This window comes from Salarias fasciatus, chromosome 5 (assembly GCF_902148845.1).
Source record: "Salarias fasciatus chromosome 5, fSalaFa1.1, whole genome shotgun sequence".
NCBI classification, from domain to species: Eukaryota; Metazoa; Chordata; class Actinopteri; order Blenniiformes; family Blenniidae; genus Salarias; species Salarias fasciatus.
In genome coordinates, this window is record NC_043749.1 from 32,286,744 (window position 1) to 32,299,488 (window position 12,745).

The following is a 12,745-nucleotide window of genomic DNA, read 5'->3' on the forward strand; positions in this document are numbered from 1 at the left end:
TTTCGGCCGCTTGTATCCGGGATCTTGTCCTTTCGGTCATGACCCAAAGCTCATGACCATAGGTGAGGGTGGGAACGTAGATTGACCGGTAAATCGAGAGCTTCGCCTTTCGGCTCAGCTCCTTCTTCACCACGACGGACCGATACAACGACTGCATCACTGCAGCCGCTGCACCGATCCGCCTGTCAATCTCACGCTCCATCCGTCCCCCACTCGTGAACAAGACCCCAAGATACTTGAACTCCTCCACTTGGGCTAGGGTCTCTCCACCAACCTGGAGGGGGCAAGCCACCTTCCTCCGGTCGAGGACCATGACCACCCACCGAGGGAACCGTAGGGGCCGGGTGCAGTGTGGATTGGGTGGCAGCCGACGGCAGGGTGCCCGGCGACCCGATCCCCGGACACAGAGACTGGCTCTAGGGACATGGAATGTATTACATGTGTCCGGTAAAAATGGCAGAGGGACAGAAAACATTAAAGCTATAGTGCGTAACTTTGGTCGCCCTCTAGCGGAATTCTGCGTTCTTACAACAATAAAGCCGGCGCAGGTGTCCCGGTGCCCCCCCTCCCCTCTCCACCCAACCGCTGCCACGGTGATTCGCGTTTCCACAGTGCAAATCTCTGCTGGAAACGTTTTTATTCTGTGAATAAGGACAGCTGGTGAAAAAAAGATGGACTCTTCTGAAGGGGTAATTATTGTTTTCTTTTTTTGCCACAGAAACGCAAACAGCTGATTACAAACGGGAGACAAGGTGCCTGCTGATCTGTAACTGACAGGATGAAAAGACCCGGTGGTCGTCAACGGAAATCTTTTGTTGTCCGTTGGTCTCCAGTAGCTTCTTGATGAAAAACGGAGTGTTTCCTGCAGGAAAAAAGTTTGGCCGAGGGGGCGTGTGGTGTTGCTGCTAACGCTGCTAACGGCTAATGCGGCCGGTATTCGAGTGTCGGATTGTTTTTTTTTTCTCCTCTCCATTGTCTGGGCGCTGCACAGTTTAGCGAGGGCGCGGCACCCGGACTGAAAAGCTCTGACGGAAACCCTGAAGTAGCATGTCGCTTCCTCGGTCTGCCTCGCTCTGATTGCTGCTATGAGACCCTCCTGTCCTCCCCCTTCCTTCAATGTTGGGACGTAGAATGCGTAATTTCCTTCAAGCCAGCGCGGGAATGTCGCCGGTTGACAAGCAAAGCAAGAATTACACGAGGGCGTACCCAAAAGAAACCGGAATTTGGTCATAAAACGCTAATAATAATGAGTTTGGACTTCTGGCCGTCAGATGTGCTGCAGGTAAGCCTCGTGCACATCTGTGAAAAAGCTGAGCTCCCAGAGTGACACTGACACCTGTCAGGCGCTATTTATAGTAACAGAGTGCAGCGGCGGTCTGCGATTTTTTCCAAAATGGCGACATTGACTGGAAGCCAGAGCAGCACAAACATTAAATTCTGCTTTTTGCTGGAAAAACAGCAGCAGAAACACTCAGCTTGTTGCAGCAAGCCTACAAGGATGCTGCTCTGGGGAAGACTCAGGTCCATGAGTGGTCCGGGGGTTTGAGAAGGGCCAGATGTCGGCGCGTCAGGTCCGCTCAGCGTGAAAACAATGCTGAGCTGCTTCTTGGCTGTCCAGGGTCTCGTCCACAGCCAGTCTGTCCCTCCAGGTCAGACTGTAAACCAGGACTACTACAGGAAGTCCTCAGACGCTCCGTGAGGATGTGAGGAGGAAGCAGAGCGTCGTGGCGGAGTGGAGCCGGTTGATCCACCACCACAGAGCGCCAGCGGACACGGCGCTGCGCCTCACGCAGTTTCTGGAGAAGAATGAGATGAATCTCCTCTCCCATCCGCCTGATTCGCCAGATGAAGCCTCCAGTGACTTTTTCTTGTTCCCCAGGTTGAAGAAGCAGCTGAAGGGACAGCGGTTTGCAGATGTGGAGGAGGGGACAGGAAAATCACAGCCGGCTCAGAATGGCACAATTACGCACGGGTCTGACGACGCATTGGTGAAGTGGGAGACACGGCTGGAGCGCTGCATTAATGTGGATGGAGATTATTTTGAAGGCGACGGTGGTGTTTTATTTTGAAATGTCAGAAAAAAAAGTTACAACCAAATTCCGGTTTCATTTGGGTACGCCCTCGTATACGAGGGGGGACCCAAAAGTTCCTGGACTGTGGTTATAACTTTTTATTTTTTTATTTTCACATTCAATCAACACTGTCACCTTCACAGTCCTCTCCTTCGGCTTGAATCCAGCGCTGCAGCCGGGATTTCCACTGCTCAAAGCAGTCGGCAAACTCCTGCGTAATGATCGCTTTAAGAGCGTTCTTCGATTTTTTCTGCACCTCTTCCTCATCATCAAATCTCCGCCCCTTCAGTGCCTTTTTCATTCTTGGGAAGAGACAGAAGTCACAAGATGCTAAATGGAGGGGACACGGCGGATGGGGCAGCAGGGCCATGCCGTTTCTCACCAGGAGCTGTTTTACCGCAGAGCCCTGTGGGTAAAACAGTCCCCCCCCTCCCACAGCGCCGCCGCTTCAGCCTGACCGCCTCCCGGAGCGCCGCAGCACTTCCAGGTAAAGTCCTGGTTGACGGTTCGCCCCGGCGGCACAAACTCGCTGTGGACCGTCCCTCTGATGTCAAAAAAGCAGGTCAGCTTCGATTTAGCGGACATTGTCCTCTGTGCCGGAGGTGGAGGGTCGGCCGGAGCGAGGCGAGTCTTCGATGGACATCTGACCACCCCTAAAGCGCCCATGGACCTGTGTTCTCCCCAGAGCCTCATCTTTGTACGCGGTGTGGATCATGGTGAGTGTTTCTGTTGCCGTTTTTCCCAGCAAAAAACAAAATCGCGTTCCGCCATTTTCAGATTTTTCGAAGAAGGGGGCGGGACTGTACTAACATAAACACTGCCTGTGAGCTGCCTGTGTGTCTTTGGGAGGTGAAAATTTTCACAGTTATGCTGAAGGCTATGCTGTAGCGACATAACGGCCAACAGTCTGAAATCTTTCTTGTTTTTTTTTTTTTTTTAACCACAGTCCGGGAACTTTTGGGTCCCCTCTCATATATTGAAAAATCCCACGAGATGTTGGAGGAGCCGATCGGCTTAATCTGCATTTTGTCGTCTCCACTATTAGTGGCTTGGCCAAAACGGACATTCACAGACATTTAAAGTTACGCACTATAGCTTTAAACTCGAAATTGAGATTTAATTTTTTTCACATCGATTGAAAAAATTAAATCGAATTAATTTGATTTATCCCCAGCTACAAACTGCACTAGTGTTTATTACTGTTTTAGTTCTGTTTGATACTTGTTTTCAATAAATGAAAAAAGTACATTTTACTGGGTTAAAAAGATGTTTCTTTTTTTTTTTTTTTTTAAATGTAAAGCTCTCTCTGATACCTGCCTCCTTCCATTAAACGCCTGGTGCAGCTACAGCTGAGACAAATAAAAGCCCCGGCTACCAGAAGAGGATTTACGTTAACCAGTTTCTCCTGAACCGCACAGGCGGCGTCAGGGTGGGGCCTGCTTGGCCTAAAGCCCCACCAAGAACTGCACGAGCCCGACCATGAGCCAACCAAGGAAAAATAAAAGTTTTAAATCCAACAGCGCCACTGCGGCGCATGGAGTGGCATTCAGACAGGCATCTGCCACGACGGCCGAGCTGTCGCTCACCGGGGTCCTGGGGTAAATGGGGTCCTGCGACGTAGTCCGTCACTCAGGTGAGCTGCTTTAGCTAACCCGGCTGTAATTTGTGTTGGCGCCTCATAGTCACTCGTGATTAAGGTCAAAAGATTTACAAATTTGTTTTTAAACGTCGCCGGATGGAACAACAGATGGCGGTGGCGGGTGAGTTGGACAAAACTACAGACACCCCGGACACACCTGCAGGGGAAGACGAACACGCTGGTCCCGCGTCTTCCGCGATCACGGCTGTGCTGGATGAAGATGGCGAGCAAGAACAGGAGAAGGAGCAGGAGGAAGAGGAAGAGGAAGAGGAAGAGGAGAGCGGCTGGCATGAGCAGAGATGAAATAAGTGCAGAGATTCGAGAAGCAGAACATTTCGCCCTGATGGTTGATGAAAGCAAAGACATCAGTAAAAGTGAACAGGTTTCTACCGGTGTGTGGTGTGTGGTGTGCGTGTGCGTGTGCGTGTGCGACGCCCGTTGAACTGCAGAGCCTGTCCGACACACACTGGGCGCGTCGGTAAGCGGCGCTCGTGGCAATAAAAAAATCCCTGCCTGCAATAAGAGCCTGATGCACGGAGGAAAACCGAGGCCAGGGCCGTCGACGGACTTATCGATCAGCAGTTTGTCCTGCTTCTCACGGTTTTCCAGGAGCTTTTCCGGGTCACATAATTCATGCCTGACCAGCTCCAACTTTCATCCACGATGGACTTATCAGAGGCAGTCACAGTGACACGATCAGACCAACGTGCAGAAGAGTCGTGGAGTGAGATTCGGGACGGAGAGCGGACTTGTGCACCAAAGCGGGCGTCAGTCGGACGGGACTCGCGAAACAACAGCGACACGGCCTCCTGGAATCCTCCAGCTGAAACACACCTGTTCCTGCGCGTGCACACATTGTCCCGCAGTGACTGGCAGACCGGCGAGTGAAATGAGAAGACGCTTGTCAGCCGAGGCCGGAGGCGTTGTAACTGGAGTTTCAGCACTCGGCCCCAAACATGCGTCTTTCTAACCTGGCAAAAGCCACATCGGCATGAGCAGCAACCAACTGCTTCACGTCAATCTGGGATTTCACCCGGTGAATCCGTTCGGGGAAGGAGGGACTTGCTGCAGAACTCTTTGCGTTCATTGGACAGAAGGACACAGTGCGCCGCCTGACCATGTTTGGTTTCAGCTGTCGGGACATCCACTGTTTTCGCTAGCCATGCTAATATTATTAGCAGTCCGTCACTTCCTGCTTCCGTCAAAGCTTCATGTCCCGCCCTCAACGACGCCTGATTGGTCCGACCGAAAAAAGGTCCGAGCCCGAGTGCATGAGTCCGAGCGGTGCAAGGTGGACTCTTGTGGTGTGTGTGAACAAATACCGCGAGAATTCAGCTTGCCGGCAAGGGTAGCGTCTTTCCTGGACGAGAAACGTCTGCAGCCGACGGCCCAGCAGGGAGTGGCCGGCCAGAGCCTGACAGCAGAGCCACGGCCGGGCCAGCGCCGGCTGGAACAAAGACTGAACGACTCTGTGGGATTTCCTGCTTTCCTGCGGCCTCACTGAGGTGCTTTATTTATTTTATTGAACCTTTATTTATCCAGAAAAATCCCATTGAGACTAAAAACCTCTCAGCTGCAAAGTTACAAATTACAATAAAATATTGTGGGTTTATTCAAACTCATGTGTTTCACTAGCCCTGCCCGTGACTCTGCTTCGTGCCAACGGAGTTCCTGCCGCCTCCGTCGGATTAAGAACCGTCTGCCGAACAGCAGCACCTCGGCCCCGTTGTCAGCAGACGACGCAGACTTTAACTTGTTGCTGTATTTAGGTTCTTGTTCTTGTTCAGGTTCTCGGCTGTTCTGTGGAACCGTCTGGTTTTATAGGTCAACTAGAAAAAGTGTGGTGTTGAGTCAGGTGATGTGTTAAAGTTGACCTTATGACCCCTCTGGCTGCTGCTGCTCGGCCTCATCACCTCTCATCGCTCCGAACCGCCGGTTGTACGACCAACGCAAAGCGTCTCTGCAGCTGCTCCTGCGGCGAGGACGCCGTTTCATTCAATACACTCGCCACGGTACGGGTCAGCTCGGGTCAGCCTCAATGAACCAGGAAGTACTGCGGCGCCGTCGCTGATGCTACCGACTTAACGACGGCGCTTCGGAAAAGAAGAGAAGAAACTGAAGTCTGACGTTCCAGGTTCCAGCAGAACACACGAGACAAGAAGAGGAAATGGAGAAAAAAATAATTAGTCCCTGAAGAGGAAATGAAGGAAAAACTGAAAATGCTGCAGATTTATTTTAACAGCGGCTCCACCGGATCCTTCAGACCCACCGGATCCTTCAGACCCACCAGATCCTTCAGGAACGTTCCGTTCGGCCCGTCAGCAGAAACCATGCGAGAACCCAGTGGAACCAACAGCTTTATTATCAAAACATCCAGAAAAGACACTTCAACGTTCCGTCCAGCAGCAGAACCGACACATTTACACCTATTTACAACAGAGTCCAGCAGAACCAGAACCAGAACCGGGCGAACAGGGGCAACCGGAAGTAGAGGAACCAGAGGGACCAGCTTCAACATCAAGAACGCTTCACAGCTGCTGACTCTGCAGCTGAGCTGCAGAACCCTCTAGAGCCCTCCAGAACCCTGCAGAACCTGCAGAACCTCTAGAACTGCTGCAGGATCAGCTTCTTCTTGGCGTCGTGGACAAACTTGTTGGACAGGAACAGATCGCAGTCGTAGAACGAGGACAGGCTGTGGATGTTGATCTGCCGGGCCTGAGAGGAGAACAGGGAGAACCGTCAGAACCGGAGCCGCGGGTCTCCGTCCGGACTGAAGGTGGCGCCGACAGAACCAGAGGAACCGAGACAGAACAGCCATCACTGATCAGATGATCGGTTCCGCCTGGCTCTCTCAGCGGGCTGGGGCTGGGGTTGGGGTGCGCCCCCCCCTCAGTACCTTGTCCTGCAGGTCCCTCTCGGGGATCTGGATCACGTCGTTCTGCGCGCCGTAGCGGTTCCGCTGGTACGACGCCTGCTCCGCCACCAGCTGCTTCAGGATGAAGAGCAGCAGCTCGTTGTTGTCCCGGCGGAACGCCAGGTAGCGGGAGAACGTCTGAGAACCACACACACACAGACACACACACAGACACACACACAGACACACACACTCCTGTCAGTAACCGTCCACGCTGTCTGCTCTCCCAGGTAGAACATGCAGCAGCAGGCCCCGCCCACCTTCCTCATGCTCCTCATGACGCTGAACTTCTGCGTGCTGATGAAGCTCTCCAGCGCCACGCGGACCGCCATGTTGACGTCGTCCTCCAGGACGTGGTCCCGCAGGTGCAGCTTGGCGTGCGCCTCGGCCAGGCGGATCAGGGACTCGATGTGGCGCACCGTGATGGGGATGCTGCCGGTGGCCTGGACAGGGGGACGGGGGGACAGGGGGGACAGGGGGGACAGGGGGGACGCGTTAGACAGCAGAGACAGCAGGGTCTGACGTCCCGGTCCCGGTCCTCACCATGGACTCCCGGCGCAGGTCGCTGTAGATCCGGGCCACCTTGTCCTGGTCCATCTGGTTCAGTTTGGGGTGGACCTGCAGAGGAAGGCGGGGTCAGGTCAGCGGTCCCTGGCGGCCCCGCCCGGGCCCCGGGCCGCGTGTTGAGCAGCACCTACCCGCTCCTTGGCGTACAGGATGTACTTCCGCAGCAGGTCCTGGGGGATGGGCGGCACGTCCGACGAGTTGGGCAGCACCACCTCCTCCAAGGCCACGCCCCCTTCCCGGTTACCGGGGTGATGCTTGATGTGGGAGCCGACCACGAAGCGGGCCAGCATCTCGTCCTGGGGCGGGGTCAGAGAGGGGCGGGGTCAGAGAGGGGGCATTAATAATGTGAGGATTTAAAACCATCATGGTTGAACGCATGCGTGTGAGTTTGTCTGTGCGTGCGTGCGTGCGTGTCTGTGTGTGTCTGTGTGTGTACCTGCACCGGGTCCACCATGTCTCTCACGACACACAGGACGTCGAACCGGGACAGGATGGGCTCGGTCAGGTCGACGTTCTCGGCGAAGGTCAGGGAGGGGTCGTACCGGCCACCTGCAGAGAGCAGCGGACCAACATGAGGCCCGCGGCCCAGAGGAGGCCCCCCAGGAGGCTCCGGTCCGGCCCCAACAGAACCCCGCAACTGTTCCCCATGTGAACCGAGCTCCGACACGCTAGCTGAGCACGAGCTAGCTGGACGATATCAAGCTAGCCTCAGCACTCCCACAATGCAGCAGCTGCAGTGGGCGCAGTGTGGGCGGTCAGCTGCGGCGGCGGGCGGAGGCGTACCGATGGGGTTGGAGGCGGCGATGACGGTGCAGCGCGCCTGCAGCGAGGTGACGATGCCGGCCTTGGAGACGGAGATGCTCTGCTGCTCCATCGCCTCGTGGATGCTGGTCCGGTCGGCGTCGTTCATCTGCGGGGGGAGGGGCGTTAGGGCGGGCTGGACGGAGGGGGCGGGGCCGGACGGAGGGGGCGGGGCCAGGCGGACTCACCTTGTCGAACTCGTCGATCAGGCACACGCCGCGGTCGGCCAGCACCAGCGCCCCCGCCTCCAGCGTCCACTCCCGGCTCACCGGGTGGCGCTGGACGTAGGCCGTCAGTCCCACGGCGGACGCGCCCTGTCCCGTGGCGAAGACGGCGCGGCTAGACACCTTCTCCACGTACCTGAGGGACGGACCGGCGCCGTCAGGTCAGAGGTCAGAGGTCAGGGTGTGTGTGTGTGTGTGTGTCCACCCTACTTGAGGAACTGGGACTTGGCCGTCCCCGGGTCTCCACACAGCAGCACGTTGATGTCCCCGCGGACCTTATGTTTCCCCCCTGGAGGACGGACAGCAGGACAGTTGAAGACAGTCAGACCAGCTCAGGTCAGAGGAGGTCAAAGGTCAGCCGGTCAGCTGAGAAGGTCACCTGGGTTCTTGGGCTCTCCTCCGAACAGAGACAAGGCCAGCGCCCGCTTGATGTCCTCGTGTCCGTAGATGGACGGCGCCATGCTGGCGAAGACCTGGAGACACAGGGACAGGTTCAGGCCCCGCCCCCTGCCCCCAGCCCGGGCTCTAGCCCCACCCCCTGCCCCCTCACCCTCTCTCCGATGCGCTCGTCCTTGGACAGCGCCACGATGGCCTTGACGTCCTCGTCGGTCAGCTCGGCCACGGCCACGCCCTCGTCCCTGCGGGCGATGTGATTGGCCAGGATGACGGTGGCGAAGACGGGGAAGCCGTTGGACACGTTGAGCGAGCCGTCGTAGTTGTTGTGGTAGATCCCGGTCAGCTCCTGGAGCGGAGACCCGGTTAGAGGCCCAGCGGAGACCCGGGGGGGGGGGGGGGGGGGGGGGGGGGGGGGGGGGGGGGGCGGGGCCACTCACGATCTCGTCCCCGGGCTTGCAGCTGTCCACCAGGTCGGCCAGCAGGATGGCGTCCTTGGAGCGCGGCAGGCGGCCGGCCGCCACCTTCCCGGGGCTCTCCTGCACCGTGATGCGCTGGTAGTTCTGGTACAGCGTCTGGAACAGGGTCAGGGGTCAGGGGTCAGCCCATCGCCATGACAACCTCCAGTCTCCATGGAACCACAGGAAGCCTGCTGCCTGATGGGGGCGGGGCCGGGTCCTCACCTCCTCCATGTTGACCTGGAAGGGCCCTTGAGCCTGGCACTCGGGGCAGGCGCCGGGCTTCACCTCCTGGTTCTGGTTCTGGAAGAACGGGCCGAGGACGCAGCCGCAGCGGCCGCAGTCGTACTTCACCATGTGCAGCTGCGGCAGCACGCCGGTGCAGCTGCTGACCACGCCCCCGGTCCGGATCAGCTGGTTCAGGTGCAGCTGCCTGCGGGGGGGTCAGAGCGCCGGGTTAGACCTGGCCCCGCCTCCCGGGGGCGGAGCGCCGCGCCGGGGGCGGGGCCTCACCGCAGGGACCGGATCTCCTCCACCAGCGGCAGGTTGCAGATCCGGACGTGGATCTCCGGCGCGATCCGGTCGTATTTGGGGTACATGGCGAGGACCACCTCCTTCGCCGCCTCGTCGAAGACCTGCGGGGCAGAGGCGAGGGTTCGAATCCCGGAAGGCGTGGACGGTATGGGCCCCGGTGCCGGTGCACTGAGGGATTTAGTGATCCGGATTAACTGATCCCACCTTCAGCATCTCGGCCGGCGCTTCGGGGAGGAAGTAGGCCAGGACGTGCTCCCGAGCCGCCAGGTCCTCGTAGTTCACCACCAGGCTCTCCCGGTTCTCTGGAGAACCGGACCGCAGAGTGAGACACAGCGTTTCCCCTCAAGCGTTACAGCCTCGCGGTGCTTTCAGTTTTGCCCGCTACTCTTAAAAAAAAATAAAAAATTCAGACAGATGCTGCTACGCTATATTTTTACAGAGCCACTAGCAAGAGTTATCCGCTAGCTAGCAGGGAAGCCCCGCCTCAGTGTGTGTGTCCCGCTGATTGGTGGGGTGTATCTGCTGCTTTCTGTGTGTTTTGACAGCCGTTAGTCTTCTGAGGGTCCGGACGGAGAAGCTACAGACGTGGGTCATCAGGCGAGCCTGACGTTAGCTTAGCGGCTAACGAGGAGCACGCAGCAGTGCAGCCCCGCTAAGCTAACTCCAGCACCGCTAAACGTCGAGGAAACACACGATTAAAGAGAATTAGACGGCGAGAGTTGGTATGAGTGAGTCAGTAAAAGGTAATTAAAGGCCGAAGCTCGCGGTTCAGCTGCGCTCCATCAGAGCTAGCAGCTCCCAGCAGCCGCTAGAAAACTTGTTTTTATACTTATGTCTGACTGTTGCTCCAGAAAATGCATTATGACCCAAGTCAAATACTTGTTTTCAAAAAGTTAATTTCGTAAAAACTCTAAACACCGCGCCTTACATGACACTGCCTCCACGCGTTTACAGCTCTGGAACCGACGACGTCATAGGAACGGGGGGGTGGGGGGGGGGGGCGGGGGCACTACACTTTATATACACACACACACACACACCTTTGCACATGTCGCTGATCTTCTCCTTGAACACGTTGTGGCCGTGCTCGTCCACGTGCGTGCGCAGGAAGTTCCGGAAGCGGTGGTGGATCTCCAGGCGCGGCGCCGGCAGGGACACCCACTCGCGGACCGAGTGTCCCTTCATGTCCTCCAGGTTCTCGATGCTCTCGATCATGTCCTCGTCCTCGCCGTCGGCCACGCCCTCGGCGGCGCGCTCCGCCAGGCGGCGCCGGCGAGCCGCCGGCCGCTCGTCGTCCTCGTCTTCGCTGTCTGGAGGGGGGGGCGACACGGAGACGGTCCTGATCCGCTCCTGATCCGGTCCGGCCCGCGGCCCCGCCCCTCGCCGGACTCACCGTACAGCAGGCCCCTCCGCAGGCGCCCGCTCAGCCCGCGCTCCCGGTCCCGCCTCCTCATGGCGTCCTCGGCGGCGGCGCGGGCGCCGGGCGACAGCTCCGACAGGTCCTCGTCGTCCAGGTCCAGGCCCTCCGCCTCGTAGCGGTCCAGCTCCGGGATGGCGCGGTAGTCCCTGAAGGGGGGGCAGCGTGAGACCGGAACCGGTTCCGGGCGCCACGGGGCGCGTCCGGGCCGCCGGGTCTCACCTCTCCATCCCGGGCCCGATCAGCTCCTCGCCGTCTCCGTCCTCGTCCTCGCCGGGCAGCGGCCCCTCCCCCAGCAGGCCCTCGGACTCGTCCTCGAAGGGGGGCAGGTCTCTGCCGGGGCTGGAGGTCAGGTCCCCCCTCCTGGAGGCCCGGCTGGGGCTGGTGACCCCGGGGAACGACTCGGAGGAATCCTGCAGGACCAGCGGGGCGGGTGAGCGGGGCGGGACCGGACCGGACCGGACTGGACCGGACCGGACCGGACCGGCTTCAGAAGATCTAGTTTCTGTGTGAAGCTTCCTGAGCTGCTTTCTCCTCGTTTTAAAGGTTCTTTCTGGTTCTAGATCTGCTGGACTGACAGGAAGTCGCTGGGAGGGTTCTCCTGCTCTTAAAGGTTTCAGAACCCTGATCTGGATCATCAGTACCGCCGACAGAACTCACCAAACTGACCACAAACATGACAACAGTCAGACGGAGTTCCAGTGTGGAACCATCACACGTTCTGGATCAGTTCTCCTGATCCTGAGCAGAAGGAACAGAACCGAACCAGAACCGGTCCATCAGGGATCAGGGTTCAGTTCATCCTGAATAAAGCTCTCATAACGACCTTCACATCCTCCAGTCTGCCTGTTCTGCGGCCAGTTCTGGCCCGCGGGCTTTATGTTTGACACTGCTGAACTAAACCGGACTAAACAAAGGAGGATCGATGGTTAGAGGAGAAGCAGATTCAAACAAACGCAGATTGTGCAAAAAGAGCAGAGATCTGAAGATACACGATCTCATACGGAAACCAAAGTTTATTTTATAAGGATTTATTTTCTCTCAGTTCTTCAGAAACCCGCATGGCGGAGAAACTGCTCACAGCCGCATCCAAACCCTTTAAAGAGCAGGTCCAGCTCCAGATTTCGTCTTTCAGGCTCGGTTTGTGTCTCTACAGCTGGGATTTATCTTATGTTCAGGTTTTTCAGAGCATCAGCTCCTCTGCGGTCTCTGTTTTCTCCACGGCGGGATGTTCGGGGTTAGAACCTGAACCCTCGGAGTTCTGACCCTCCGTCAGCCTCCTCCCGGTCCTACCGGCCGTTAACCCCCCTCCGGCGCGTCTGACCGGGTTCCCCCGGGTTCTACTCACCGCCATCGCTGCTCTGTCTTCTCTCTTGTCTGAACCGCTGCTGCTGCTGCTGCTGCTTCTTCCGCCAGGACTCACTTTTCCCGCGATTTGACCACGTGACACTCAAAGCCCGCGAAAAGTCCTGAATATTCAAGCAGGCCGCTGACGTGCTGCGCTCTGATTGGTGGATTCCTCTCACACGGCGGGACGGGTGTTTGGTTCCGGAGCGCCGCTGTCCGGAGCTTCACCGGTGCACGCCGCACGGTGTCGGATTCGGCCGCGGGAGGAGCTCGTGACGAAGTCCGTTTTTTCCCGGGAATATTTGGGGCGCGTGGAACTCGCTGTAGAGAGGGTACACATCCCATTTCGTCTACCGTGTATTTTCCCCACGTTTCACTA

General features: G+C 57.5%; 1 protein-coding gene across 1 annotated transcript; it reads right to left on the reverse strand.

The window, feature by feature from the left end:
* Positions 1-6,060: 6,060 nt before the first annotated feature.
* On the reverse strand, positions 6,061-12,422 carry LOC115388558 (DNA replication licensing factor mcm2-like). The gene is made up of 19 exons (XM_030091730.1): positions 12,368-12,422; positions 11,242-11,432; positions 10,996-11,168; positions 10,643-10,912; positions 9,807-9,904; positions 9,582-9,703; positions 9,294-9,501; positions 9,051-9,185; positions 8,768-8,959; positions 8,597-8,690; positions 8,428-8,506; positions 8,182-8,353; positions 7,976-8,102; positions 7,629-7,741; positions 7,324-7,488; positions 7,169-7,243; positions 6,886-7,068; positions 6,608-6,763; positions 6,061-6,426 (listed from the first exon to the last, which is right to left on the reverse strand). The coding sequence occupies exons 1-19, from the start codon at positions 12,371-12,373 to the stop codon at positions 6,316-6,318; spliced, it is 2,670 nt and encodes an 889-aa protein (XP_029947590.1). The 5' UTR covers positions 12,374-12,422; the 3' UTR covers positions 6,061-6,315.
* Positions 12,423-12,745: the final 323 nt, after the last annotated feature.